Source organism: Thamnophis elegans, chromosome 1 (genome assembly GCF_009769535.1).
Source record: "Thamnophis elegans isolate rThaEle1 chromosome 1, rThaEle1.pri, whole genome shotgun sequence".
NCBI lineage: Eukaryota > Metazoa > Chordata > Lepidosauria > Squamata > Colubridae > Thamnophis > Thamnophis elegans.
In genome coordinates, this window is record NC_045541.1 from 168,405,592 (window position 1) to 168,432,693 (window position 27,102).

Genomic DNA, 27,102 nt, shown 5'->3' on the forward strand with positions numbered 1-27,102 from the left:
AGCTCCAGTGCGCATGTGCACGCTGGCCAGATCACTTTGGCTTTCTTTTGAGGCCGTTTTTTCGCCCTCCGGAAGCTTCCTTGAAGTGCAGAAAAACGGCACTACGGGCAAACCGGAAGTTCGGGAACGGACTTCCGGTTTGCTTATAGGTCCATTTTTCGTCCTCTAGAGCCTTCAGGGAAGCTTTATGAAGGCTACAGAGGTCGAAAATCGGCACTATGAACAAACTGGTAGTCACCATTCCTGAACTTCCGGGTTCCGTTTTTCGCCTTCAGTAGGCTTCAAGGAAGCTCCTGAAGCCTCCGGAGGGCCTCTTGGGGTGGGGGTGGGGGTCGGTGGAGAGGCTTTTTTTTTGCCCTCCCCAGGCTCCTAGAAAGCCTCTGGAGCCTGGGGAGGGCAAAAAAACTGCTCCAAAAATGGGGGGTAGGGGCCTTGCTGGTTGTGCACGCATGCGTGCACGGTGAGGGGGCACGCATATAGCATTATAGCAATAGCAATAGCAGTTAGAATTATATACCACTTCATAGGGCTTTCAGCCCTCTCTAAGTGGTTTACAGAGTCAGCATATTGCCCCCAACAATCCAGGTCCTCATTTTACCCTCGGAAGGATGGAAGGCTGAGTCAACGCTGAGCCGGTGAGATTTGAACAGCCGAACTGCTGAACTGCAGTCAGCTGAAGTAGCCTGCGGTGCTGCATTTAACCACTGCGCCACCTCGGCTCCATTATGGGTGTGGCACACCTGCACACGACCCCCCCCTGCACTCCTCCAGCTTTTGGCACAGGAGCCAAAAAAGGTTAGCCATCACTGTTCTATACTATGTTCCTTATCCCCTTGGCTAAAACATTCTAAAAATAATCTGGGGACTGGAGGAAACACAGACTGCAACTGCATTTCCCTCAATTTCATAAAGCAAACAAAGAACACATTGAAAAGGATTTTCAATGACTAATAGAGATTCTAAAACAGGTGCAGAAAACAGGCTTCTTGAATTTTTTTCTGAACCTTTTAGCAGCCTTGGCGGCCGCGGCCGTAAAGAGGTGACTCCAGTTTCCCCTGCATGACAAAGCTGGTGCAATCGTGTGCCCGCACTTTTCTTTCTAGGATCTAATCAAGGTTTATGCGTACACCTTGCCTGTATGTGAGGATCTAATCAAGGCAGGTGTAGCATCAGTGTAGTGTGTCCTTGTGCAATGTATGTTCACCGGGAAAGCAAGGTTTAGGCTGCATTTGCTATTTTTGGTCACATGACTAGAAGTGAGATGGCTTGAAGCGATCAATTAAATCCCAAACCACAGCCAATCGCTGCTGTCACAGAGACGCATTGGTAATTCCTAGACTAGTCCTTCCTCAAATTTAGCAACTTAGAAGACAGAGCCGAGGTGGCGCAGTGGATAAATGCAGCACTGCAGGCTACTTCAGCTGACTGCAGTTCTGCAGTTTAGCTGTTCAAATCTCACCGGCTCAGGGTTGACTCAGCCTTCCATCCTTCCGAGGTGGGTAAAATGAGGACCCGGATTGTTGTTGGGGGCAATATGCTGACTCTGTAAAACGCTTAGAGAGGGCTGAAAGCCCTATGAAGCGGTATATAAGTCTAACTGCTATTGCTATTGCTATGTGGACGTCAACCCCCAGTTCAGTTCAGTTCAGTTCAGTTTATTGTATTTGTATGCTGCCCTTTCCCCCCGAAGGGGGACTCAGGGCGGCTCACAACTCGAACCGGGGAAGGGGGATACAGACAAAATTTAAAAACAAACATAACAATATATAATTTAAAAACTCACAACAGTCATACCATTCGAGACAGGGGCAACAGTACCCAGAATTCCCCAGCAGGGCATTGACAAGTTGCAGAAAAACTACCCTAGACCTGTGTTGGCGGACCTGTTCGGCCCCGAGTGCTGAAACGGGAGGGCACCCACCAGAATCTGGAAGAGCAGTTCTCTGGTGCATGCACGCAGGAGCACCAGAAACTGGAAGAGCAGCTCCCCGGCACACATATGCATGCTGGGAAGCTGAGCTTCCACTTTCCAGCATGTGCATGCGCATCGATCCCCTGGTCTTCCGGTTTCTGGCGCACACGAGCGTGCAAAAACCGGCTGGCTGGGGGCACATGTGTGCACTGGAAACCAGAAGCTCAGCTCTGGTTTCCCAGTTTCCGGCACTCCTGCGCATGTGAAAACCATCTGGTGAGTTCCATGTGCGCGCCAGAAACCGGAAGCTCCATCACCCGCTGCTCTTCTGGTTTCCGGTGCTTCCATGCATGCAAAGACCAGCATGCCAGAACCCCGAAGAGCAACAGGCGACGGCTGGTGTGCCCAGAGAGATGGCTCCAGCACATGTGCCTTAGGTTCACCATCACGGCTCTAGGTTGATCTACCCCATTTTAAAACTTAACTGTTGCTGGATTTTCCTCTTCGGGAGTGATAGTCTAAAAAGGCAAGATGTCGGTCACAGCAATGTGATGAAGGGCCTGCCCCTTCGTATGTCTGCTTGTTTAACCTACTGTAATATAGAGACTTTCAGTAGGTTACAGTCTGAAGCACAAAACACTGCGAAGAATGTTTATAGCCATCAGTAGTAATTAAAAGTAAAATCATAATACAGCCAGTCAAAAAGAAGGCGCCGTCTCTAACTTAAAGGACTTTTTAAAACCTCTGTTTTTAATCATTTCATGAAGCCTAGCAAAGTAGGGGTTATTGGATTTTGGAGGGAGAGGCAGGGAAATCTGTAGCCTTAGAGAATGGCAATGTTTGGGTTTTTTTTTCCTGCACGGGACACAGAAAGTGGGAGAACAAAATTGGAGGATACGTAGCATTGGCAAAATTGTCAGTTTATATATCCATAACAGAAGCCAACTCAATTTAAGCATGAATAGCTCCCGTGGATGCAACACACAGCAAGACAAATTGAGATATTTGGAGCATGATTTCTAGGGAAGACAGTCAGGAGACCAATAAAAAATAATAGATGACGTGAGTTAAGCAGATATTTAGCTGCAACCCACAGCGCTCAATGCCCATTTGCAAAGTACAAATATTTAGGTCAGCGGTTGGGAAACCAATGGAAGGGAAGGGAAGACAACATCACTAGAAAAAACTGTTTTAAAAAATCAGAAAAAAAAATGGCTGGACTTCATCCCTGTAATCTTTTTTCAGGGGGGGAAAAAGCTGCATTGGGAAACTGCTGCAGGTAGTCCTCTACTTACAACCATTCATTTAGTGACCATTCAGAGTCACAACCCAACTGAAGAAAGAGACAAATTGCTATTTTTCATTCTTAGCACTGTTGCAACATCCCCATGGTCATGTGATCAAAATCCAGTCGCTTGGCAACTGGCATTTATTTATGATGTTTGCAGAGTCACGCGATCGCTTTTTGTGACCCCCTGACAAGCAAAGTCAATAGGGAAGCAGGATTCACTGTTAGTAACTTCACAACTGCAGTGATTCACGTAACAACTGTGGCAAGGAAGGTCGTAAAATGGGGCAAAATGACTTTAACAAATGTCTCACTTAGCAACCGAAAGGTGGGGCTCAGTTGTGGTCGTAAATCAAGCCAAGCATCCAAATTTTATTCACGTAACTGCACGGATGCTGCAATGGTTGTTAAGTGTGAAAAACAGTCATAAGTCACTTTTTTTGGTGCCATTGTAACTTCAAATGAATGGTTATAAGTTGAGGATTACCTGGTATCCAGTCAGCATTGCAACAGCACAGTGGTGAAATTCACTGGTTCTGTGGGCGTGGCTTGGTGTGGCTTGGCAGGTCATGTGACTGGGTGGGCGTGGCCAGCTTAAAAAAAACACCTTTTAAAGCATTTTTAACTACCTGTTCACTTTTTTACTTTAAAAAGTAAAAAAAAAAAAAATTCCGACGATCAGCTGTGTGACAATCACTGTGCTGCGCGATTGTCGGAACTTTTTAAAAACTTTTTTTAGCATTTTTAGACTACCGGTTTGGGCGAACCCATAGCATTTTTACTACCGGTTCAGATGAACTGGCCCAAACCGGTAGTATTTCACCCCTGCAATAGCATCATCTGTTTAGCCAGGACTGGAGACTGTAAAACTGGGTATCATCATTTATGGTTTATGGTTTATGGTTTATTATTTATAGGCCGCCCTTTTCCCTGAGGGGACTCAGGGCGGCTTACAATTTATGGGGAGGGGAATACAAGACAGTAAGACATAAAACAATACATAAGTAAAAATAGAACACAACATTCATTCATCATTCGGGTGGGGACGGATTACAATCTTTATCCCCAGGCCTGACGGGAAAGCCAGGTCTTAAGGCTGTGCGGAAGGTCTGGACGGTGGTGAGGGTACGAATCTCCACGGGGAGATCGTTCCAAAGGGTCGGAGCTACTACTGAAAAGGCTCTCCTCCGCGTAGTTGCCAGTCGACACTGACTGGCGGATGGAACTCGGAGGAGGCCTAATCTGTGTGATCTAATAGGTCGTAAGGAGGTAATTGGCAGGAGGCGGTCTCTCAAGTACGCAGATTTATTTAATTGCATAGTTCAATTGGTTATATTTCCTGATTCCCAACGACACCGGGAGACTTTTTATCAATTTCATGAACTTCTTTCATCCGCTAAATTGAAGAAATATATTGTGTAGTTTGTGTGTTGGGAACTGTGTTGGGATTCTGCTTTCTTCCTGATCTAAGCTTTATTTTTAGCAACAACGTGAACCTGAACAATCTTATTTATTCATTTATTGCTTTTCCACATTCACTTGCTAGGTGTTTTTTGTTACAGGTTTTCCCCAAGCAGTCTCTCTCAAAGAAGCAGCCGACACTATTGGTGATCTGTGGTTGTGAACAGAATGGGGCCATCGGCCTGGCATGTGCCCGGCATTTGCGTGTATTTGTAAGTATCTAACTAACTCTGAATGCTGTGGGGGTGGGCCACTTTTGGATCATTTATATCTTGCCTTTACTATATTTATAAATAACTCAAGGTACGATGGACGGACCTAATACTGTCTTCCTGACAACAACCCTGCAAGGTGGGTCTGAAAGAGAGTGACTGGCCCAAGGTCATCCAGTTGGCTTTCATGCCTAAGACATAACTAGAACTCACAGTCTCCTGGTGATTGGCCCAAAGTCACCCAACCGGCTTTCATGCCCAAGGCAGGACTGGAACTCACAAGTCTCCTTGTGATTGGCTCAAAGGCAGCCAGATAGATTTCTTGCCTGAGGTGATACTAGAACTCACAGTCTCCTGGTTTCTAGCCTGGTTCTTTCATCAGTAGACCAGTGAATGAATGGCTGATGCCAAAGAGCATAGGTCTTGTGTCAGAGTTTGCAGCAGCAATCACATCCAGAAAGCACACACAGGTAACTGATTCAGCAGGATTCACTAACTTCTCTTTATATATATATAATATAACAACTGAAGTACGATACCAAAAGCAAGTTTTCCAACGTGGTAGTAAATACAAGTGAAACACAATTAGAGGAGAGAACAGTTTTAGTTTCAGTTCAGAGCAGCAGACTAGTTTCGAACTCTGCACAGACTCAGAGCTACAGGGCTAAGCTACACCCTGTCTCCTTGCTGTCTCCTTGTTACTGGCACAGCAAATACTGTTTTCAGTTTCCAAACAGTCCCCATTGGCTGACCTGTTGCCATGTCTATTCTGGTCTATGAACAAACTCTTGCCTTGCATAAACTCAGGGAATTGATAGATTGGCTATCCCCTTTGTAGTCTATTTGCAAACGGTTCCCTTGGCCAAGTTTCTGCCCCACTAACTTGAGCTTTTTAAATGCAGATTCTTGCAACCGAGACTCCCTCCAAAATCCTTTATCTCCAGATATCTGCCTTAAAGGCAACAATGCCACCGAGAAAACTTGTCCAAGGCTTTCTGAACTGCTATAGCAAACTTTGTAACTTGCCCAATGCCAAACATTTCTCACCCATTAGCAGGATTGCTACTATCTTGGTATCCATATTCTGTATTCAGGGCCACCAAACATGATACATTCATTTTAATCGTACATATTTTTCCTTAAAAACTACATTTGTACAGTTGCTATTAAACCAAGATGTCAGGGTTCCAAGTAACACCCCCCCCCCCCCCCGCAAACGAAAAAAGACTCCATGGCCAGCAATTCCTTAAAGCTCCATTTTATTAGAGATGTCATATTGGCACGTCTTTGGAGCTTCAGGGCTGCCACAAGAATTGTATCACATAATTCGGTGATTTGGCAATTGAAAAGATCGTTGTGTTCCCATGCATTGAGTAACTCCAGAAGTGCAAAATTGGATTTGTTTAATAAGAACAAGTATTAAACAAATGTTCCTGCCATCCTGCCCAAGATTTAAAAATATATCTTAAATTGACAGATTTACAAAATTGGGATTACAGAATTTCTGAAGAACGTCACCAACATCCTAGCTTTAAGTGTCTTTACAGAATCTTATTTTCTGAGGCTAAGAGGTCTTCGTCTCTGCATTAAGGACCCAGATATATTTCAGAATCTATCACAGAGGTTTCTGATCATTGGATTAAACCAACATGAGATGTTCAGGGTCTTATGTAACTGATAAAAGTCCTGGAAATGACCTTCTGAACCTCCCCCATGCCACCAATTACAAAAGTTTTAATGTGACACAAAGAAAAAACAATACACACAGAAACCAATGTAAAATAGTATCAATTAAAGTAAATTTTGTTTTTGCTGTGATCCCCTCTCACTATTCTTTCTCCAAGTATTAACTAAACCTTTCCCTGCTTACATTTACGAGATTACCAGGGGTGGGCTGCTACAGGTTCGCCCAGGTTCGGGAAAACCCATAGCTAACGTTATGGCTGGTTCTGAGAACCTCCAAATCCCACCCCTGGCTGGCCCCGCCCCCTCGCCTCTCATGAGTCTCCATGCTGCCTGTTTTGGATGGGAGGTAAGCACATGGCCTGTGCACTTACCTCGCATCCAAAAGGCTTGGGGAGGCTTGGGGAGGAGGAAAAACGGGCTTCCTGGAAGTTCCTCTGGGAGGCCTCCGGAGCCCGGGGGAGGCAGTTTTCGCCCTGGCAAAGGCTCGAGGAAAGCCTCCGGAGCCTGGGGAAGGGGGAAAAGCCACCCCCCCTGCCATGGTGCAGGAGGCCGACTAGGCCACGCCCAGCATGGCCACACCCACCCAGCAATGTTCCCTCTAATTTTTTTTCAGTGTGAGCGGAAAAGTACAGTGTTTGAGCGGCACAGTTTCATGCCTGAGCACCTAAGAGAGCCACAGTTTGAACTGCTGTCACGTCTGCTGGACATTTGCGCAACATTCCAAGCGTCAAGCGCCGATTGCGAGCGAGGTTTCAGCCTGATGAATGCCAGGCATGAAAAGTGCCACTCAAAGACTATACTTTTCCGCTCACCCTGAAAAAAAAGAGGCTCTCTGCTCAGCTTTTAGATTGTTAGACTGGCTAGAGAGAGACATGGCACCAACAGGGTCCTGGGTCCTGGCATTTTGCAGGCAACCTGTCCTCTCACATTCCTTTGGAATGCAACCCATCACATGTGAATTAGATTTTGCCAATTATCCTATTAAAAGATAACGCTATTATTCTAAAATACGACTAACTCGATATTAAAAACTGTAAATATGTAATGCTGATAAATAATAGCAGTAATTGTTATTTAGTATGATTAAAATCAGTATTGATATATCAATATAATATCTATCGAAATTGACAATATACACTAAAATAACAATACAAATATATAATGTGGAATATAAATGTAATAAATATAATATATAAATGCAACATAAAAAACTCTCCCCCTTTAAAGTAGTAAGATCAATTAAATAGTCTAGCAAGTTTGGACAATATGCTATATGTTATGTTACTTAAGAATATATATACCTCAGAATCAGATACAACATCCACATCATTTCCAACTGAGTCAATAAAATCATATGCCATGCCAAAACTATTTTAAATAAAGATATGAAATTAATCAAGTCTTGCATTTATTTTTCAAAATGAATGTACAATTTTTTTATTATTTAAGTTTTGTACCCTATCTTTTCTAACTAACGTTAACTTTAAAAAGATGTTATATCAGACTACAATACAAGTAATTAAATGAAGACTAAAATAAGTGTTTTGGCATATTGAGCTTTTTATATTTCTTTCTTATATTGCTTCCTTAGTTGAGAACTTGCTCCTCAGCTTACTTACGCATTAACTGTTTGTTGCTTTTATGGTTTATTCATTCACTGCTCCATCTTCAGTTTTTTTCACAGGGGGCAGGGCTTCCTTCCTCCCTCCCTCCCTCCCTCCCTCCCTCCCTCCCTTCCCTCCCTCCCTCCCTCCCTCCCTCCCTCCCTCCACTCCTTTGGCCACCAATTTTGATCCAATTCTCTCTCTCTCTCTCTCTCTCTCTCTCTCACACACACACACACACACACACACACACACACGTTCTTTTGGGGGGGGTTGAATTACTCCGCCTCACTGTGCAAAGTCGGCTCAGCATGTGTTCGGCCCCCACTTACGCCGAATCAAATCCGCGGCCGGCGGGACCAGGTGGCGCAGTGGTTAAATGCAGCACTGCAGGCTACTGCTAGATCAGCAGGTCAGCAGGTCAGCAGGTCAGCGGTTCAAATCTCACCGGCTCAGGGTTGACTCAGCCTTCCATCCTTCCGAGGTGGGTAAAATGAGGACCCAGATTGTTGGGGGCAATATGCTGACTCTCTGTAAACCGCTTAGAGAGGCCTGAAAGGCCTATGAAGCGGTATATAAGTCTACTGCTATTTCAAAGCCGCCAGTCCTCTTGCTTCTTCTCCTTCACAGCTCCCGCTGGCGCCCCCGCCCATGGCAGCGGCGGTGGTGCCTCCCCCTCCGCTCGGAGCACCTCAGCTGGGCTCTGGGTTACCCCTGCCACTGCCTCCACCTCCGCCGCTTTCCTACTAGCTCCCGCGGCCTCAAAAGCACGGCAGAGGAGGAAGGGGGAGGGATAACGCGGGAGCCAGCTCAGGTGCTCCGCGTGGAGGGAGAGGCACCACTGCCATGGGCGGGGGCGCCAGCAGGAGCTTTGCCGGTGAAGGAGAAGAAGCAAGAGGACTGGCGGCTCATCAAAACAAGTCTGGGGAGGTCCTTTGCGGGCGGCCAGTTCTAGCCGCCTGCAAAGGACTTCCCCACATTTGCTTTGGTAGAAATCTCTGCACGGCAGTTAGAAACTGCTGCGCGGGGATTTCTTTGCATGTGCGCGGCCACGCAGGCGCGCACCTTAGAGGGAACAGTGCCACCCAGCAACCTGGCAGAGAACCCATTGGTGGAATTTTTGAAGCCCACCCCTGGAGATTACCATTTAGATCAGTGTTTCCCAACCTTGGTTACTTTTGTAGGAACTTAGAACCCACCCCTCTCCTAGAAAAATGAAATATCCTGGGAAATATTGAAGGCAGAATATTATATTTCCCTGGAGAAGAAATGGAGAAACATGTTTTTAGGCAGGAAACAGACTTATTCTTAATAGCCTCCACCTTTTAATGGGCCATTAAAAAAGCCTGGGCCTGTCTATTCTACACAACAAAGATCCACCCTTAAGACCCATGTGATGGGATTAAAGTATGCTAGTATTAGCACTTTACCCATCTCACCACAGGGCACCTGGAAGAACCAATGCTCAAACAAACTTGGACTCAAAACACAGCCTACAGAGTTGCCCCTGCATGGCCCCATGGGAGTCTGACAACCAATCAGAATACAAGATCAAGATCAAAGGCCAGAGAGGGCATAAAACCAGGAACTTTCAGCATCTCCCTCTCTTTTCTTCTTCACCCAACATCTGGATGCATATGATCCCCCTTTTCTGTTCAGGAGCTCAAGCCATGTGGTCCTGTCCACCATTAAACCATCTTTCCAAGCAGCCTCCATGTCTCCAGTGTCTTTTTCCCCACTTGGAACTGAACCCGGAAGGACATTTCTTCCAACACTTTAAAACAAATAGAATTCAACTCCCAGAATACCCTAGCCATCATGGCTAACTGAGGAATGCTGAAATTCTTGATGTCCACTAGTCCTAAACTTGCTAAGGTTGAGACACCCTGATTTATATACTACCACCTACCAGGGCTGGCATTATTAATATACTGTACATCTCTATCATCAGACTATTGATAAACTCATCTATCAACACAAGGCTTCGTTGATAGATAAACAGTTATTATATCTCTTTCAGACAACCTAGAGAGAATGAATTTCTTTTTTGGGAGCACTAAATGTCTTTGATATTTGAAATCTGTCAATCCAGTTTCTCACCGTTCCATGTTTGAATAGACATGGTCAAATACATTTGTACATATTGAATATTCAAGGGTTCATTAATATGTATAAGCCATGCAAATGGCCTCGTTGTTTTAAGTACTTCAGCACCCCTGTGCTGGTCAGCAACAGCCTCCTCCGTCCGGATTGGTTAGGACGCGAGGGAGGCTGTTGCTGGCTGAAAGTCTGTTCCTATTGGTTGAAGCCCCAGTATATAAGGTTTGGCGGGCTAGAGTTCTGACTGAATCGCTGTCATACTTATCTGAGTAATAAAGTCTGTTCTTCGTTCACCCTGTGGTCGCATCCCTCCTTGCGAACCTCAAAACTGGCGACGAGGATGGGATTAGCGATTCCGCGACGCTAGGGTGAAAAGAGAGAGACAGGCAGTTAGCTGCCGCCGTCCAGACCGGCAACGAACGCTGCCTGAAGAGGAATAAAATTTTTTTGTGTGGCCTCTCAGTGTCTCTCCCTTCACGACCGTCAGGATGACATCTGCTCTACCTCCTTTTGCCCCCTTTGGTTCGGCCGGTGAATCATGGGAGGGGTTTATGGAGAGGTTTGAGTGTTACCTGATCGCTTCCAAAAATCAAGCTCAAACCGAAGAGGAAAAATGCAGCTTTTTCCTCTCATGCTGCGAACCATCTATGTTCGCGTCAGCGAGAGCCTTGGCAGCCCCAAGGCCAGCATACAAGCTAGGGTGGGACGAACTCATGGCCAGATTGAAGAACCACTACGCACCCACCCCTTCTGTCATCGCTCGCCGTTTTGCTTTCCGCAGGCGAGTCCAAAAACAAAATGAATCAATCAGCCAATTTTTGGAAGCTTTGCGGATGGTGGCTGCCCAGTGCGAGTTCTCAAACCTTGAGGAAAATTTGGTGGAACAGTTTGTGTGCGGGGTCCGCGATGTCAACCTGCGGAGCCGCATGTTCAGAAATCACCGAATTACCCTACTTCAGGCCGTGGAAACTGCCCGAGCCGCTGAACTATCTGAGCAATCCACGGCCGATATTGAGCGGTTGCAGATTGCCACACCGGAGCGACCACCGCCGGAAGCATCGCCACAAGCCCACATGGTCGAGGACGACCTGGCTTATGAGGACCCAGAAGAAGAGGTGGTGGCCCAGATGAGGACTTTGCCTAAGAGAAAGCCAAAACCGCAGCCTGCAGCGCAACAGGCGTCCGCAGTGCCCTGCCGGGGTTGTGGAGGCCGTCATAAACGCCAGGCCTGCCCATTTTTAAATGCCATTTGTAACCGGTGCAAAGGGGAAGGCCACCTGGCTAAGGTCTGCAGGGCCCTATTGCCGGCACCCTCGTTCCTTCAATCTCCCAGCCGTTCCCAGGCGCAACCGCGCCGCCAGCAGCAGCGGCCACCGAAGCGGGCGGAAGATTGCTACCAGTCCACCAGTCAACCATCTAATTTTGACAGTACAGCGAGCCAAGCCATTGCAGGGGCCCGGAAGGTCTCAACCTCCGTCCAGCTGGAAGGTCAGCCGTGCCGGATGGAGGTGGACTCTGGCTCTTCTCGGTCCCTCCTGCCCTGGTCTCTCTTCGCCAAGCTATGCCCTAAAGTGCCCCAGAAACGCCTAAGGCAATCTGAGGTTTCCCTAAGGGATTACCAAGGGAGGTTGATCCCTACTCTAGGATCCTTCCCTATCTCAGTACGTTATGGCCGATTCCAGGGGAGGCTACCCATTCTCATAGTCAGGGATGACCTGCCGGCCCTTTTGGGCCTGGACTGGTTCCCAGCCCTGGGATTATCTATTGGGGGGGTCCACCGGGTGGTTCCTAGCACCCTCGAGGACACCTTAAGGGAATTTTCGGACGTTTTCGACGGCCAGTTGGGCTGTTACAAGGGGACCCCCATATCTTTAAGTTTAGACCCTCAGGTTGCTCCCATTAGGCTGAAAGCCCGTAGGGTGCCTTTTGCCTTAAGGGCCAAGGTTGACGCCGAACTGGATAAGTTGTTGGCGCAGGGAGTCATCGAGCCCGTTGATCATTCCCCTTGGGAGACACCCATTGTTCTCCCAATTAAACCAGACGGGTCGGTGAGGATCTGCGCCGACTACAAGTCGACGATCAACTTGGCCCTTCAGGCAAACCCCTATCCAGTCCCTGTAGTGCAACACCTGCTCCATTCCCTGGGGCAGGGTTGCACATTCGCCAAACTGGATATGGCGCAGGCCTATCAACAGCTCCCGGTGGATGACGATGCGGCGGCCGCCCAGACCATCGTCACCCATCGCGGGGCTTTCCGTTGTCGCCGCCTGCAATTCGGTGTTTCCGTGGCCCCGGGGATCTTCCAAAGCCTGATGGAGCGGTTGCTCCATGGGCTGCCGGGCGTGGTTCCGTATTTCGATGACGTTCTGATCGCTGCTTCCAGCCGCTCAGAACTCATCGAAGTACTGCGGAAGGTCCTCAGTCGTTTCAGGGGCGCGGGCTTAAAACTGAAACGCAGCAAATGTTCATTTGCTGTTCCGAGGGTGGAATTCTTGGGCTTCATGATTGACGCCCAAGGCATCCACCCCACACCTTCTAAGGTCGCTGCCATTAGGAACGCCCCTGCACCCACCTCCAAGGCGGAGCTGCAGGCGTTCCTAGGGCTCCTGAACTTTTACGCCCCTTTTATACCGCACAAGGCGTCACTAGCCGAGCCGCTGCATCGGTTGCTCGACCGATCGGCAGCCTGGCGCTGGGGGAGCCGCGAAGCGCATGCGTTCGCGGCTGTCAAAGAAACTCTGACGTCAACGGCAGTCCTGGTCCAGTACAATGACAGGATGCCACTGACGTTGGCATGTGACGCCTCCCCCTATGGAGTCGGGGCCGTCCTAAGCCATGTCCTCCCAAATGGCTTAGAGGCCCCTGTGGCCTATTACTCCCGGACACTCTCCTCGGCGGAGCGTAATTACAGCCAGATAGACAAGGAGGCTCTGGCTGCAGTGTCCGGGATTAAGAGGTTCCATGACTACCTCTATGGTCGGCCTTTCACCCTTGTCTCTGACCACAAGCCACTCCTTGGGCTTCTGGCAGGTGACAAGCCGACCCCCCCCCCATCCTCTCCCCCCGAATGACTAGATGGACGGAGTTCCTTGCAGCGTATTCTTATACGCTGCAGTACCGTCCGGGCAAGCAGCTGGGGCATGCCGATGCCTTAAGCCGCTGCCCGTTACCGGAGACCGATACCGCCCTAGTGCCCTGTCTCTCAATCCTGTCCATCGCGTCTTCCGGGTTCCCAATTTCGGCCGCGGATGTCGCGGCCTGCACCAAGGCCGATCCGATCCTCTCCCAGGTCGCTTCCTGGGTCTCGAGGGGATGGCCATTGGACAAAGTGGCAGAGGGCTTCAAGCCCTTTAAAACCCGGCAGGCGGAGCTCTCCCTCCACGGGGGGTGCCTCGTTTGGGGGGATCGAGTGGTGATCCCCACCGCGCTACGGCCACAAGTCCTGTCCCTGCTCCATAAGGATCATCCGGGCATAGCACGAATGAAGGCATTAGCCCGTAGCTATGTTTGGTGGCCCTTACTGGACTCAGAGATAGCGGCCTATGTTGGCCGCTGCAACCCTTGTCAACAATCTAGGCCTAATCCCCCAGCCGGGCCGGCTCGTGAGTGGGAGGCTCCGAGAGGCCCATGGTCACGCCTCCACCTAGATTTTGCCGGTCCCTTTCACGGCCAGAATTTCTTGGTCGTGGTGGACGCTTACTCCCGCTGGGTGGAGCTGGTCCTGATGGGCTCCACCACAGCTGAGAGTACGGTCCGGGCCTTGAGAAGGCTGTTCGCGACCCACGGGTTGCCGGACCTGATTGTTTCTGATAATGGGCCCCAATTTATGTCCACCACGTTCCAGGAGTTTCTGGCCATGCAAGGGATTCGACATGCGCCCATAGCCCCGTACCACCCGGCCAGCAATGGCCGGGCGGAGCGGGCGGTCCGCTCAGCAAAAGAGGCACTGGGCCGCATGGACCAGGGCGACTGGCAGGAGAAAGTGGCGGCTTACCTGCTAAGCCAACATTCCACTCCCTGCCCAACGACCAACCGAAGCCCCTCGGAGCTCTTGATGGGCAGGCGTCTGCGGACTCCCCTGGACCGGCTACATCCGTTATATTCAGGGGATCAGCCGAGCAACCTGGGGGTTATCCCTTCCCGTTCATTTAAATTAGGGGACGCGGTATGGGCCCGGGCATTTTCGGGGCCTACTAGATGGGCGCCAGCCACTGTGACTGCCCTGACAGGCCCGTGTTCTTTTAGAGTCGGATTGGCTGACGGATCCCAATGGAGGCGTCACCTGGATCAATTGAGGAGACGCCTCCCACTGCCAGCCGGCAGCCCGGACCCAACCGATGCCGGCACCGCCTGCCCGGAAAAGCAGCTTGAGGCCTTCGCCACTCCAGGCCTCTCCTGTCAACAACCGGGAACTCAATCCGGAGAAACAACGCCTGGGGCCTTCGCCACACCAGGCCCAACCTGCCCGAGCGCCCCCTGCCGGGAACGTCCACCAACATCTCAAGCCGCCGCAGAACAGTCCCCACCTAGGCCAAGGTTCCTCCCTCCCGACACGCCTTCCAAACATGACACTATCGCCGTTGACACGCCACCTCGCCCCTACTCACCAGTACCGTTGAGCCCTCCTTCTGGGCCATCCCAAGAAGGCGTGCCTTGGAGCTACACCCCCTTCCGGGAGGAGCTACCACAAGGAGGTCCTCCTCCGCCGACGACTAGTGTCGAACTGCGTAGATCAGGGCGGGTCCGGCGGGTCCACCCGCGGAGCATGCGTGGAACTGGGGGGAAGGGGTATTGAATATTCAAAGGTTCATTAATATGTATAAGCCATGCAAATGGCCTCGTTGTTTTAAGTACTTCAGCACCCCTGTGCTGGTCAGCAACAGCCTCCTCCGTCCGGATTGGTTAGGACGCGAGGGAGGCTGTTGCTGGCTGAAAGTCTGTTCCTATTGGTTGAAGCCCCAGTATATAAGGTTTGGCGGGCTAGAGTTCTGACTGAATCGCTGTCATACTTATCTGAGTAATAAAGTCTGTTCTTCGTTCACCCTGTGGTCGCGTCCCTCCTTGCGAACCTCAAAAGTACAAACTTTTGCCAAACTAGAGTGGATTTCAATTTACTTAACTGAAATCTTTATGCTGTTTCAAGGACAGAATTATGACTCATTATGTTTTATAATTCGGGTACCCTTACACAGGACTGCTGAAAACGATAGCATCCTGAACCTTGAAAATATCCTAAATTTCTTAGAAGTTTCAACTCCTGGACTGAGCATAATGTCCAGGATTTCTTACAAAGCTGCTTTGAAATGCTACCCAGTTAATTCGCCTCATAATTCATCAGGAAAATCTCATGAGGAATTTCCCAATAACAGTTTGTAACTCTTCTTTCATTATTCCCTCACCTATGTTCCCTTCCATGTCCTGCTTCTTGAATTTTAATTTGAAGGATTTCTGGGATTAAACACAATCACATTAGCTGTGGTTATAATGAGGGAAGTGATTGCCCTTGATGCTTACCTGCAGTCATCTCTTGTTTTCTGTTCCAGGAATACGAGCCGACCATTTTCTACCCCAAAAAGTCATCTAATCCTCTCTACAGAGATTTCACCACGCAGTGTGAAAAGATTGACATTCCTTTCCTTTCCTACCTGCCAGCAGAGGTAAGACGAGACGCTTAATCGCATTTAGGAAAGGAAGCCGATTACAGTAAAAATCCTTTTATTTCCAGCTTTCACACGTATTAATGTTTCCATCCCACCTTTAGAACTATGCGGGCAGAGACTTACATTTTAGCATCTCAGCAAGGAAGTTTTCGACTTACAACAATTCATTTAGGGACTGTTCAGAGTTACAACAGCAATGCAGAAAGGCGACTTACGACTGTTTTTCACACCACCATGCCAGCATCGCTGGGGTCACGTGATCAAAATTTGGATGTTTGGCAACTGACTTATATTTATGACCGTCACAATGTGCCGTGATCACACGGTCACCTTTCGAGACCTGACAAGCTAAGTCCACGGCGAAGCCAGATTCACTTAGCAACCGTTTTACTAACTTAACAACTGCAGTGATTCACGTAACAACTGCGGCAAGAAAGGTCGTAAAACGGGACAAAACTCAGTGAATAATTGTCTTGCTCAGCCACAAAAAACGTGGGGCTCAATTGTGGGCCCCACAATTGACAAGTGACAAAAGTTAAGGACTACCTATAAAATGATCCAGATCTCTTTTTCAAAAGAAGAGTAGTTAGCTGCCCTTCTGTTTAGAAGGAAGTTAGGAAGGATGGATATCTCACCAGCTTTTGTCGTCTGGATGTGTTTGCCTACGGTTCCCATTATCTTGTAGGTGAAAGCTGTGCAAGTAAGACATTGAAGGGCACCAGATTGGGGAGGTACAGAATGTTTCCCTCTTTCTGTGTATAGTAGGAGCTCATAGTCTTAGTTATATATCCTGAGCCATCATTTCCACTTCTGTCTACAGTTTTCTATTTTATTGATCAAATTTTTGCTGTTTTCCCCCTCTATAACATCTTACAATTATCACATTAACATTGTTGTGTCATCATACCTCTATATATCAATCTTATATCATTTCTATATTTATATACGTTTCATCCACAGTTCTATACATTTCCCTATTGTTTCTTGGCTGAATTAACTTTATTCCTGTTATGCAACCATTTATACCAATTAGCCCAAATTTCATAGTATTCAGACTCCTCTTTGTCCTTTAATCTTAATGTTAACGTGTCCATTTCTGCGCAATCTAGAATTTTCTAAATCACTAATTCTTCTGGGGGAATATTACTTTGTTTCCAACATTGGACAAACGTTGCTCTGGCTGGAATCAACAGGTGTATTAGTTATGTATTTAATTTTCTTTCTATAGTTCCCCTTGGTTATTATTGCTAGTAGAAAGAGTTCCGGTTTATATTCTGTTCGTTCCTCTGTAATTTGTTGTATCCATTTCCAAATTTTAATCCAATACTTTTGAGTTTCTGGACAAGTCCACCATATATGATAGAAAGTCCCTTGCGTTTTTTTGCACTTCCAGCAGGTTGGATTCATATTCAGATACATTTTGGCCAATCTCATTGGTGGTAAATGCCAACGATAGAACATTTTGTACATGTTTTCTTTGCATGCTACTGATCTTGTTAATTTATAATTTGTGTTGCAAATTCTTTCCTAATCCACTAGCTCTATATTGTGTCCAAAATTTTTGGCTCACACTATCATGCAACCTTTAACTACTTCTTCTTCCAATGTTACTTCTAATAAATATGTGTACATTTTTATTATCAATTTATCTTCCGGGCCTGTTAAAATTATATCTATTTGTTGTAATTCTGTATAGATTCCATATTCTTTTACATCTTTTTTGTACCTCGATTTTAATTGAAGATATGGCCACCAATCTATATTTATATTTTGCTCCTTTAATTCCTGATTTGTTTTCAGATTCCTTTGAATGTCTAAAGTTTCTCTGTATTTAACCATTTTAGATAGATCTAGTGTATTGGGACGTGTCCTGGCTTCCGTAGTGGAAAGCCATGTCAGTATTTTCATGTAGTGTTTTTCCCTAATTTTATTCCAGACCTGTATCAGTGCATCTCTAATATGGTGTCTATGAAAATATTTTTCTTTCTTTTCCCCCTCCTCCCATAAGTAGAAATGCCATCCCGTTTGCAAATCGTGGCCCTCTAGTGTTAATACTCTTTTATTTTTTAAATTAATCCAGTCCCTGATCCATGTTAATGCTGTTGCTTTATAATAAAGCTCCCAGCAGGGAGTCTCATACCACCTCTGTCTACCGTTTTCATGTGATCTGAATTTGAGGTTGACTCAAGAGTGTTTTGGTTATATTTTAGCACTGATTGCACACGTTTGATTTCCCCAAAGTATAGTGCCCACCTCGGTGCAATCATACGTATGATGCCATCGTTGATGTTTCGATGCATATTTCTGCATCGTTGAATCTATAATGCAGAGCACACTCTGAAATGGCAATATGGAAGAAATACTTGAAAAGGGATTTCAAGAGAACGCTTAGCTTTCATCTCCAGAATTAGTTTTAGAAGTATTAAAGGATAATCACAGATAATCTAGTTACTATGATTATTCTGGGTTCTCAGTAAGTCATCCGATTAAATCATTCTCAACATTTCTTTCTCTACATATAATAAGCGTATAATTTTACCCTATTAACAATGATAAGCTGGCAGAACTTTTGGGGGGGGGGGGGCTGGGTAGGTGAGGGATGGGATACGTGGCCTGTGATTTAAATTATACATGCTTGAACTATATTTGAATTACTTTCTTAGAGAAGGCAGTTGCAAATGTTTCTGATGAATTAGAAAAAGGCTTTAATATTTCTTTTCGTGGCACGACAAACCGCGGTCCACTAAAGCGCGCCCGATTAAAGCGCGTACCTGACGTCATCAGCAGCGCGACAAATACGACCGTGGAGAAAAAAGGGCGCTTTAAAAAGCGCTTTTAAAGCAAGCCGATTCACGTAAAGGTAAGGGTTAGGTTTAGGGTTAGGTTAAGGGTTAAGGTTAGGTTTAGGGTTACATTAAGCGTTAGGGTTAGGTTTAGGGTTAGGTTTAGGGTTAGCATTAGGGTTAGCGTTAGGTTAAGGGTTAGGTTTAGGGTTAGGTTTAGGGTTAGCATTAGGGTTAGCGTTAGGTTAAGGGTTAGGTTTAGGGTTAGGTTAAGGGTTAGGTTTAGGGTTAGGTTTAGGGTTAGGTTTAGGGTTAGGTTAAGGGTTAGGTTTAGCGTTAGGTTAGGGGTTAGGTTTAGGGTTAGGTTTAGGGTTAGGTTTAGGGTTAGGTTTGGGGGGGTTAGGGTAAGGTTTTCGTGTTAATTTTAACTTTACCGCTCACAGCGTGATGTTTTCGTCGCGCTGTGATGACGTCAGGTATGCGCTTTCGTCGAGCGCGCTTTAGTCTACCGCAATTTTGTGGTGGAACCTTTCTTTTAATGCCTAATGGCAGTCGCTATCATCACCTGGGAAGAGGGGGGCATGCTGGAGGACCTGGCTCCCCTTTGGCTCAAACCGCTCTACGGTGAACAGAGGAGATGCCTGTGGAAAAAAACACAAATCTTCGGCTGGCCTCGGCCCGATGAAAAATACTCCAATGTCGCCGCCATGTTCTTCACACATGCGCACCCATTGTAAGTCCAAAGGGTGCACATGTGCAAAGAACATGGTACGACACCAGAGGACTTTTTGCCGGCTTGTGGCCAGCCGCTGCCTCTGAGAGCTGCTTTGCAAAGTGGCTCTCAAAGGGGCAGTGGCTGGGAGATTTCTTTGCCAGCCAGCCGATTCCCAGCAACGGTGGCTGTCTGGGGGCCGCCAAAAATTCCCTTCAGCTTGCCAGAAGGACTCTGGACCAGCCGCAGCCCAGCGGCGGCAAAGGAAGTGGTTCGGGGCCATGGCAGGCCTTGGTCTCTGCCGGTTCTGCGACCCAGGCCTGAATTCTACTACCAGTTCAGCCGAAACGGGCTAAACCAGGAGCAACCCACTTCTGGATTAGTTCTGTCAAGATGGAGAGGGGCTTGGAAAGATCATATTTCTTTGCAGTCATCTGGTTGTTAGCACTCTCCCTGAGAGCTCTTGAAGCAGTTTCCTGTTGCCTTTTGAAAAAGGACCTTTTAGACATCCTATGAGTTCCAGAGGTGGTACTCAGCAAGTTCTGACCAGTTCTGGAGAACTGGTAGCAGAAATTTTGAGTAGTTTGGAGAACCGGTAAATATCACCTGTGACTGGCCCGGCCCCCATCTATTCTCTGCCTCCCAAGTCCCAGCTGATTGGGAGGGAATGGGGATTTTGCAGTAACCTTCCCCTGCCATGCCCACCAAGCCACGTCACGCCCACCAAGCCACACCCACAGAACCAGTAGTAAAAATATTTGAATCCCATCACTGCCTATGACCCAGATGACTGAGAATCTAATCTGTAGAAATTAAGCACAGTTGTGATTCTCTTTGTGACTGCTTTGCTTAATGATCGAGTTGCCGGTGCCAATTGTAGTTGCTAAATGAGGGCTACCTATAATGATTCTGTAGCATGATCTAATAATATGTACCTGATTCTTCTTAAAGTTGAAAAATATTTCTTGATACTAGAATTATCTCTGACTTAGAGATCATTTTAATTCCATATATCTATTTGACACTATGTTCTTTTTGTGCCCAAGTTGGTCTCACCTGCAGGTCATCATTGGTCTAGATCTGCTGGGGAAAGGACCATTATAGAGAGCCTTCTTGACGTTAGCATGCCTCTACTTCTCATGAATTTTATGGGACCAATAAAAAGAGGAAGAATGTGCTGGAAACAAATGAATATTATACAGATTGTATGGAATTTTAGCAACAGTAGAGAATTTTCATGACCTATTTTGCTCTGAGTAAGCTTTGTATTCTATTGCTCAGTAGATAATTGGTTAATTGCTCTGCATTCTTTGAAGAAATGGATGCCTTTTGTGAGAGATATCCAGACCTGAGGATGTATAGCAGTTGCTTTCTTATCTTTTCTCTTTCTGCTATTAATTCAGGGTTATTATGTTAGCTTGACTGATTCCTTTATTCTGCGCTACGGTTAAGGCAGCACGTTCAATATTTATGCTACTGAAAAGAGTAAAATTGAAACACATCCATTTTTAATGGCCATTTGTGATACCTGAGCCTATGTCCCTGTATACATTTGTGAGTTATATGATTTATCCCTTAATTTTTATTTTTATGTACGTATTTAGAAAATTTATATGACCGCCCACTCACTCTTAGTTTTAATGTTGGATTGATGTGTTTAAAACTTTTTCTTTTCCTTTTAAAAAATACACACAGATTGGGGTGAAATGCTATCAGTTCGGGCCGGTTCGGCCGAAGCGGTAGCAAAAAATGCTACTGGTTCGCAGAACCGGTAGTAAAAAATACTAAATAAAGGAAAATCGCACGTTGCACAGCTGAGCTTCGGAACATTTTTTTTTTAACTTTTTAAGCATTTTTTAATACTACAGGTTCCCGGGAAACACGGGGGTGTGGTGGGATCCGTTTTTGCTCCCAGCAGCCTGCTAGGCCAAAAATGGGGGGTGGGGGAGGTCTGTTTTTGCTCCCAGCAGGCTTCCCTGAGGCCTGCTAGGCCAAAAATGGGGGGTGGGGGGGTGCTGAGAAAGAAAGAAAGAAGGAAAGAAAGAAAGAAGGAAGGAAGGAAGGAAGGAAGGAAGGAAAGAAAGAAAGAAAGAAAGAAAGAAAGAAAGAAAGAAAGAAAGAAAGAAAGAAAGAGAATGGGAGGGAGGGAGGGAGGGAAAAAGGAGAGGAAGGAAGGACTACAAACCTGGCACTAGCTTCAGAGGATAATCCAGGGCTGGAAGGGACATGGAGGTCATCTAGTCCAACCCTGATCCAGCAGGACATTGTGAGTTTCTGTCTTTTGATCCCCCAGTTACATGGCTATAGCCACGCCCATCCAGTCACATGACACCCCCAACAAGCCACGCCCAACAAGCCACACCCACAGAGTTGGTAGTAAAAAAAAAATAGATTTCACCACTGACACAGATATATATCTATGTTATAAACATTACATTCATTCTCTTATATATTATTTTGCAAGCTATTGTTTTTTTCTGATGCTTATTGATTGCAATAATTGGTAAAATCATGTCTATTTAGACAGGGCCTAACATTTTATTATGCATCAAAAACCAACAAAAAGGGCTAAGGAAATCCTTATCCTTTCTCCGCATCTCTGTGCAAATGTGGCACTCTGTTGAAAATTTTTGCATGGGTAACCCAGAGTGGGATGGAGCCCATCAAGTGGCTTGTTTGACTGACTGCTGTCACCAGGGGATAGCACTAGCACTAGCAGTAGCACTTAGACTTATACAACCTATTGCCCCCAACAATCTTGGTCCTCATTTTACCCACCTCAGAAGGATGGACAGCTGGGTCAACCCTCAGCCTGATGAGATTTGAACTGCCGAACTTCATCTAGCTGTCAGCTGAAGTAGCCTACAGTACTGCACTCTAACTACTGCACCACCTCTGCCACCTCGGGATGGCAGATTATTGATTTTATGGTTGTATACTGGGATTTTATTTTTTGTAAGCTTCCCAGAGTCACCAAGAGTGAGTGGGCAGTGCTATACATTTTCTAAACAAACCAACAGTTTTATGTGGCTTTCAACTCAATACTTCTATTTCATTTTTCAAACAAATCAAGAGTCCAACCAGCTTCTTCGGATCACGTTTTCTAATATAGCTGCTGTTGCTACTGCCTTCTTGGAAAGAAACTTCAGGAGAAATGGGTTTGGCTGGATTTCGGTTGAAGCTTTCCAAAAGCATTATCCTCTAAATGATTGCTGGATTCTAAAGTTTCCCTAATTTCAATATGGATAGAGGCAGAGAAGGGGGGAGGGGAGGGAGTATTTTTATTTTTTTAAGGTTTTGGCTTTGCAATTTGACTTCACCTCATGAAATGGAAGTTCTTTTCGTCAAACTTGTGGTATAGAAGCCACCCAGAAGTCAAGTGAAAAACAAAACGTTTTGTGAGAATACAAAATCTTCAGTAAAAGCTTACAACTGAAACCTCTAATGGCAAAAATAAGACTGGGGGCCATGCAAAACATTTGCTCTGTTTTTCCTCTTATCCAAAGAGAGCTTCTGCTAAATATCCATGCCATTTAATCTATCACACTGGTTTCACTCATTGACAAGCTGGTTATTATGCATTTCCTTGTTCATTCCTTCATTAGATTTATGTCCAATTTTCCTCCAAGGGTTTGAAGCAGAGGGTGATGATCAAGTTTTTCCGCATGTGAGGCTGTTTGAGCTAAGTAATAGTGAAGGATCTACATCTCTGTTTCTCAACCTGGGCAACTTTAAGACGTATAGACTTCAATTCCCAGAATTCCCCAGCCAGCTGGCTGGGGAATTCTGGGAATTGAAGTCTATACATCTTAAAGTTGTCAAAGTTGAAAAACAGTAGACACAGAACGATCCTAGATAATCAGGAATCACAGATGTTCTTTTCCTTTCGAGATGCTATTTCCTGCCCTTTGTGGATGCATTTGGTCAAGTTGTATTTTCTCTTCAGATCTTCCCATCAATGCCGAAGAATTCAAGATATTTGGGGTAATGAGCTGTCACAGTCTCCCTTCCATGGGAGATGTTACAATGCGAATAGTACTTGTATGAATACCATAGCCCAAGAGAGAGATTCAGGTTTGGCTTGGTGATAATATCCCTGAGCCAATTAAATCTGGTGAAGGCTAAAAACAGAGCCGAGGTGGCGCAACAGAGCCGAGGTGGCGCAGTGGTTAAATGCAGCACTGCAGGCTACTTCAGCTGACTGCAGTTCTGCAGTTCGGCTGTTCAAATCTCACCGGCTCAGGGTTGACTCAGCCTTCCATCCTTCCGAGGTGGGTAAAATGAGGACCCGGATTGTTGTTGGGGGCAATATGCTGACTCTGTAAACCGCTTAGAGAGGGCTGAAAGCCCTATGAAGCGGTATATAAGTCTAACTGCTATTGCTATTGCTAAAGTAATATCAGAATTTATTTGTCACGTAGCTAATGTAACACAATGTACAGGTAAGAAACAAACAGAAACAGATATTAAACTTCCTGTGCAAAGGCTAAATATAAAACTGGATGCATTAAAAAAAAAACCCTGCATGATGAATTCTGAGTAAGCTTGTTTCATTCTGGAAATAATAAGGAAATAATTTGGAAAGCTAACATGGCATTGAATGCAATTTTTTCCCTTTCCTTCTGGCAGGTTCAGCTAATCAGTGATGCGTACAACCTGGTAGTTGATGCCATGCTTGGCGTAGAAGACAGCCTGGGGGAACTGTCGGAGCCCTACTGCACAATCTTGGCAACTCTCAAACAAATTCGGATTCCTCTTGTCAGCCTGGATGTCCCATCAGGTGCGTAGATGAGCGCTCTGATCTCCCTTTGCTCCCCTGCTCACACTTGGAATACTGCATCCAGTTTTGGTCACCACTAGAAAGAGGGCAGAGAAAAGCCATATGTCTAGTTTAATGAAAAGAAGGACTAGGGGTGACATGATAGCAGTGTTCTGATATCTCAGGGGCTGCCACTGTTATGTACGTGCCCCGAGGATGTGGCCACGCACACTCCAGGCAATTGGGAGGGGCATTGGCCAGGGCGGGACATTAGGTGGCCGTTGATTGGCTGCCCCGCTTGACAGCATGCATATAAATAGCTGTCAAGCGGGGAAACTGTCGTTTTGCCTTGGTTCTGAAGTTGTTGTCGGTTGGAAATAAACGGTTGGTTTAAACTGCTGCCTCACCTCAGTCAATACCCCTCTGAGGATTTAATAGCCACCAAGAAGAGGGAGCCAAGCTAATCTCCAAAGCACCTGAGAGTAGGGCAAGGAGCAATGGGTGGAAACTAATCAGGGAGAGAAGCAACTTAGAACTAAGGAGAAATTTCCTGACAGTTAATCAGTGGAACCATTTGCCTCCAGAAGTTCTAAATGCTCCAACACTGGACGTTTTTAAGTAGAGATTGGATATCCATTTGGCTGAAGTAGCGTAGGGTTTCCTGTCTGAACAGGGGGGTTGGAGTAGAAGACCTCCAAGGTACCTTCCAATTCTGTTATTCTATTGTATTCTATTTGCATTGGGCTGGCTCTCCTGTTAGGTAAAGGGAGGCAGCCACTATCCTTGGAATCAGCTTTTGATGTTGTGAAAGGGCAGCCATTTGCTGGTCATTAGATAATGGAGGGGATGGGGCTCTGCAATGCCTCGAGCAATTTCATCCAAACTTGATACACAGATGACTTATTCTCTGGAGACAAATACTGTGGGGGTAAGACACCCTCGGGGTGTGTTTTCTGTTAACACAAATACTGTGGAGGTGACACACCTTCGGGGTGTGTGTGTTCTGTTAAGATACAGTCTGTTGTGCCTTTAAATGGGTTCTACTGTACTGCTGTAAAATTGATTCTAGTGGAGTTGCTATGGTAACGGCTTCACAGTACTCCACAAGGGGGCTCCCTCTGGTAAGGGGGAAAATCCAATATTAGAAATTACGTTTGGTCCGGACATTTTCCCCCTATAAATAAATACCTGGACAACATTGGGTTATCAGCTAGTATATTAATATAAATCATTCCACATCAAGGAATATACTTAATTCATATACTCTTTTAATGTCCTGCTGGAACAAAAATAACTCTTCAGAACCTGAAGTTCTGCTAAAACAACCAGGTCTTATTTATTTTATGAAAAGAAAACAATTTCAAAGCTTACGTTATTGGGAGACGTCTACCAGGTTGGCTCCAAACCACGGGTGAAGCTGGTCCTGCAAGTAACCAGATCCTAAACAATAAAGAGCTTTAAAGGTGACAACTGACAACTTGAATTGCACTGAAAAATCAGCAGGTATCCCTAAATGTTTGAGCCACTGCTTCTGGACCAGCTGCTAGTCTTCAAGGGTAGCCCTCATTGTAATAATCCAAGCTGGAGGTGACTAAGACAGAAAGGATAAATATCATACGTCCCCAATGTTTGATAACTGATGGTAGACTACTCCTGCACATGGAATTTCAGTTTTGCCGTATTTGCCGTGGGCACATCAAATCGACACCATTTATATCTACACTACATTCAATGCCACAACTGTTTCTTTTTAATCAAATATGTTTCAGCAGTTACTTTTATAAAATGGAAATAACCCAGTCCCTTCAACTTCATTTGCAATCCCAAGCCTTGCCTAGGGAATTCTGGGAGTTGAATTCCATATATCACAAAGTAGCTGAGATTGACAAATGCTGGATTAGATAGATTAGAACCGTGATGTAGAACCTATGGCACGCATGCCACAGGTGGAACGCGGAGCCCTCTCTGCGGGCATGTGAGCCGTCGCCCAGCTCAGGAGGCATGCACGCCCTCTGCCAGCCAGCTAATTTTCAGGTGTCTGCCACGCATGTGGGAGACGTGCATGCATGCGTGGGGGGGGCGGGGGTGCACCCCGCACCCCGTTTTTGGTTCCAGGATGCTTCAGGGAGGCCTGCTAGGCCCCAAACCCCCGCGCCCAGTTTTTGATCCAAGGAGACTGCAGGGAGGCCTGCTAGGCCCACAACAGGGCGTGGGGGGTCGCACACATGCATGAGGGGGGGAGTGGTGCATTGCATTATGGGTGTGGGCACGTGTGCGCAATTTCGGCACACGAGGAGGAAAAGGTTAGCCATCACTGGATTAGAACGTCCCTTCCAAGCTGATTCCATGCATTCCTTAAAGCTTTGTGAGTGGAATATTTGTTATGTAGTCATAAAAAAAACACTAAACTAAATTAAATTAGGACAAAATGCTGACTGCTGGCTAGAGATTCTGAGAAGTAGTCTGAACACTTCTGAATACCAGGTAGGAGAAAAGCTGCTTGAAAGGCTAAATTTCACAAACATGAAGCCTCTATTAGTGTTGCCCCCGCGCATTGCCATCAACATTTCCCTGTTCTTTCAAAACATGACATTCCTTTGTTCTCCCTCATCTTCATTTTAATCCCTTCTCCACTTCTTCGTACTTCCGTCCCTTGCCAAGTTCCAGCTTGGCTCGTTGGCACCTGCGGTGGCTGTCTGAAGAGGCGGTTCTTTTGAACGGCGGAGCTTGCTGTAAGAAGGAATCAGTTTTCCTAAAACGAGACATGATGTCATCTTCAGACACGTTTTGCTGTGTCTATAGAGTGTGGTAGCCTGCAACCTGCTTTCACCATCAAGGGAAGGAATTTCTTCTGTGGAAGAACAAACAGGCAGATGAGACATGAATGGGAATAAACTTCTCCTCCCCTAAATGTTCTAATTTCTT

The 27,102-nt window shown here is 46.3% G+C and overlaps 1 protein-coding gene across 1 annotated transcript in view; it reads left to right on the plus strand.

Annotated features, from left to right (window-relative positions):
- YJEFN3 (YjeF N-terminal domain containing 3) overlaps positions 1-27,102 on the plus strand; it is a 32,778-nt gene that overhangs the window by 3,338 nt on the left and 2,338 nt on the right. Inside the window, exons 3-5 of the mRNA XM_032214148.1 lie at positions 4,763-4,873; positions 15,807-15,920; positions 24,048-24,198. Of these exons, the coding sequence (XP_032070039.1) occupies positions 4,763-4,873; positions 15,807-15,920; positions 24,048-24,198 (376 nt within the window). The remainder of the gene's footprint in view (positions 1-4,762; positions 4,874-15,806; positions 15,921-24,047; positions 24,199-27,102) is intronic.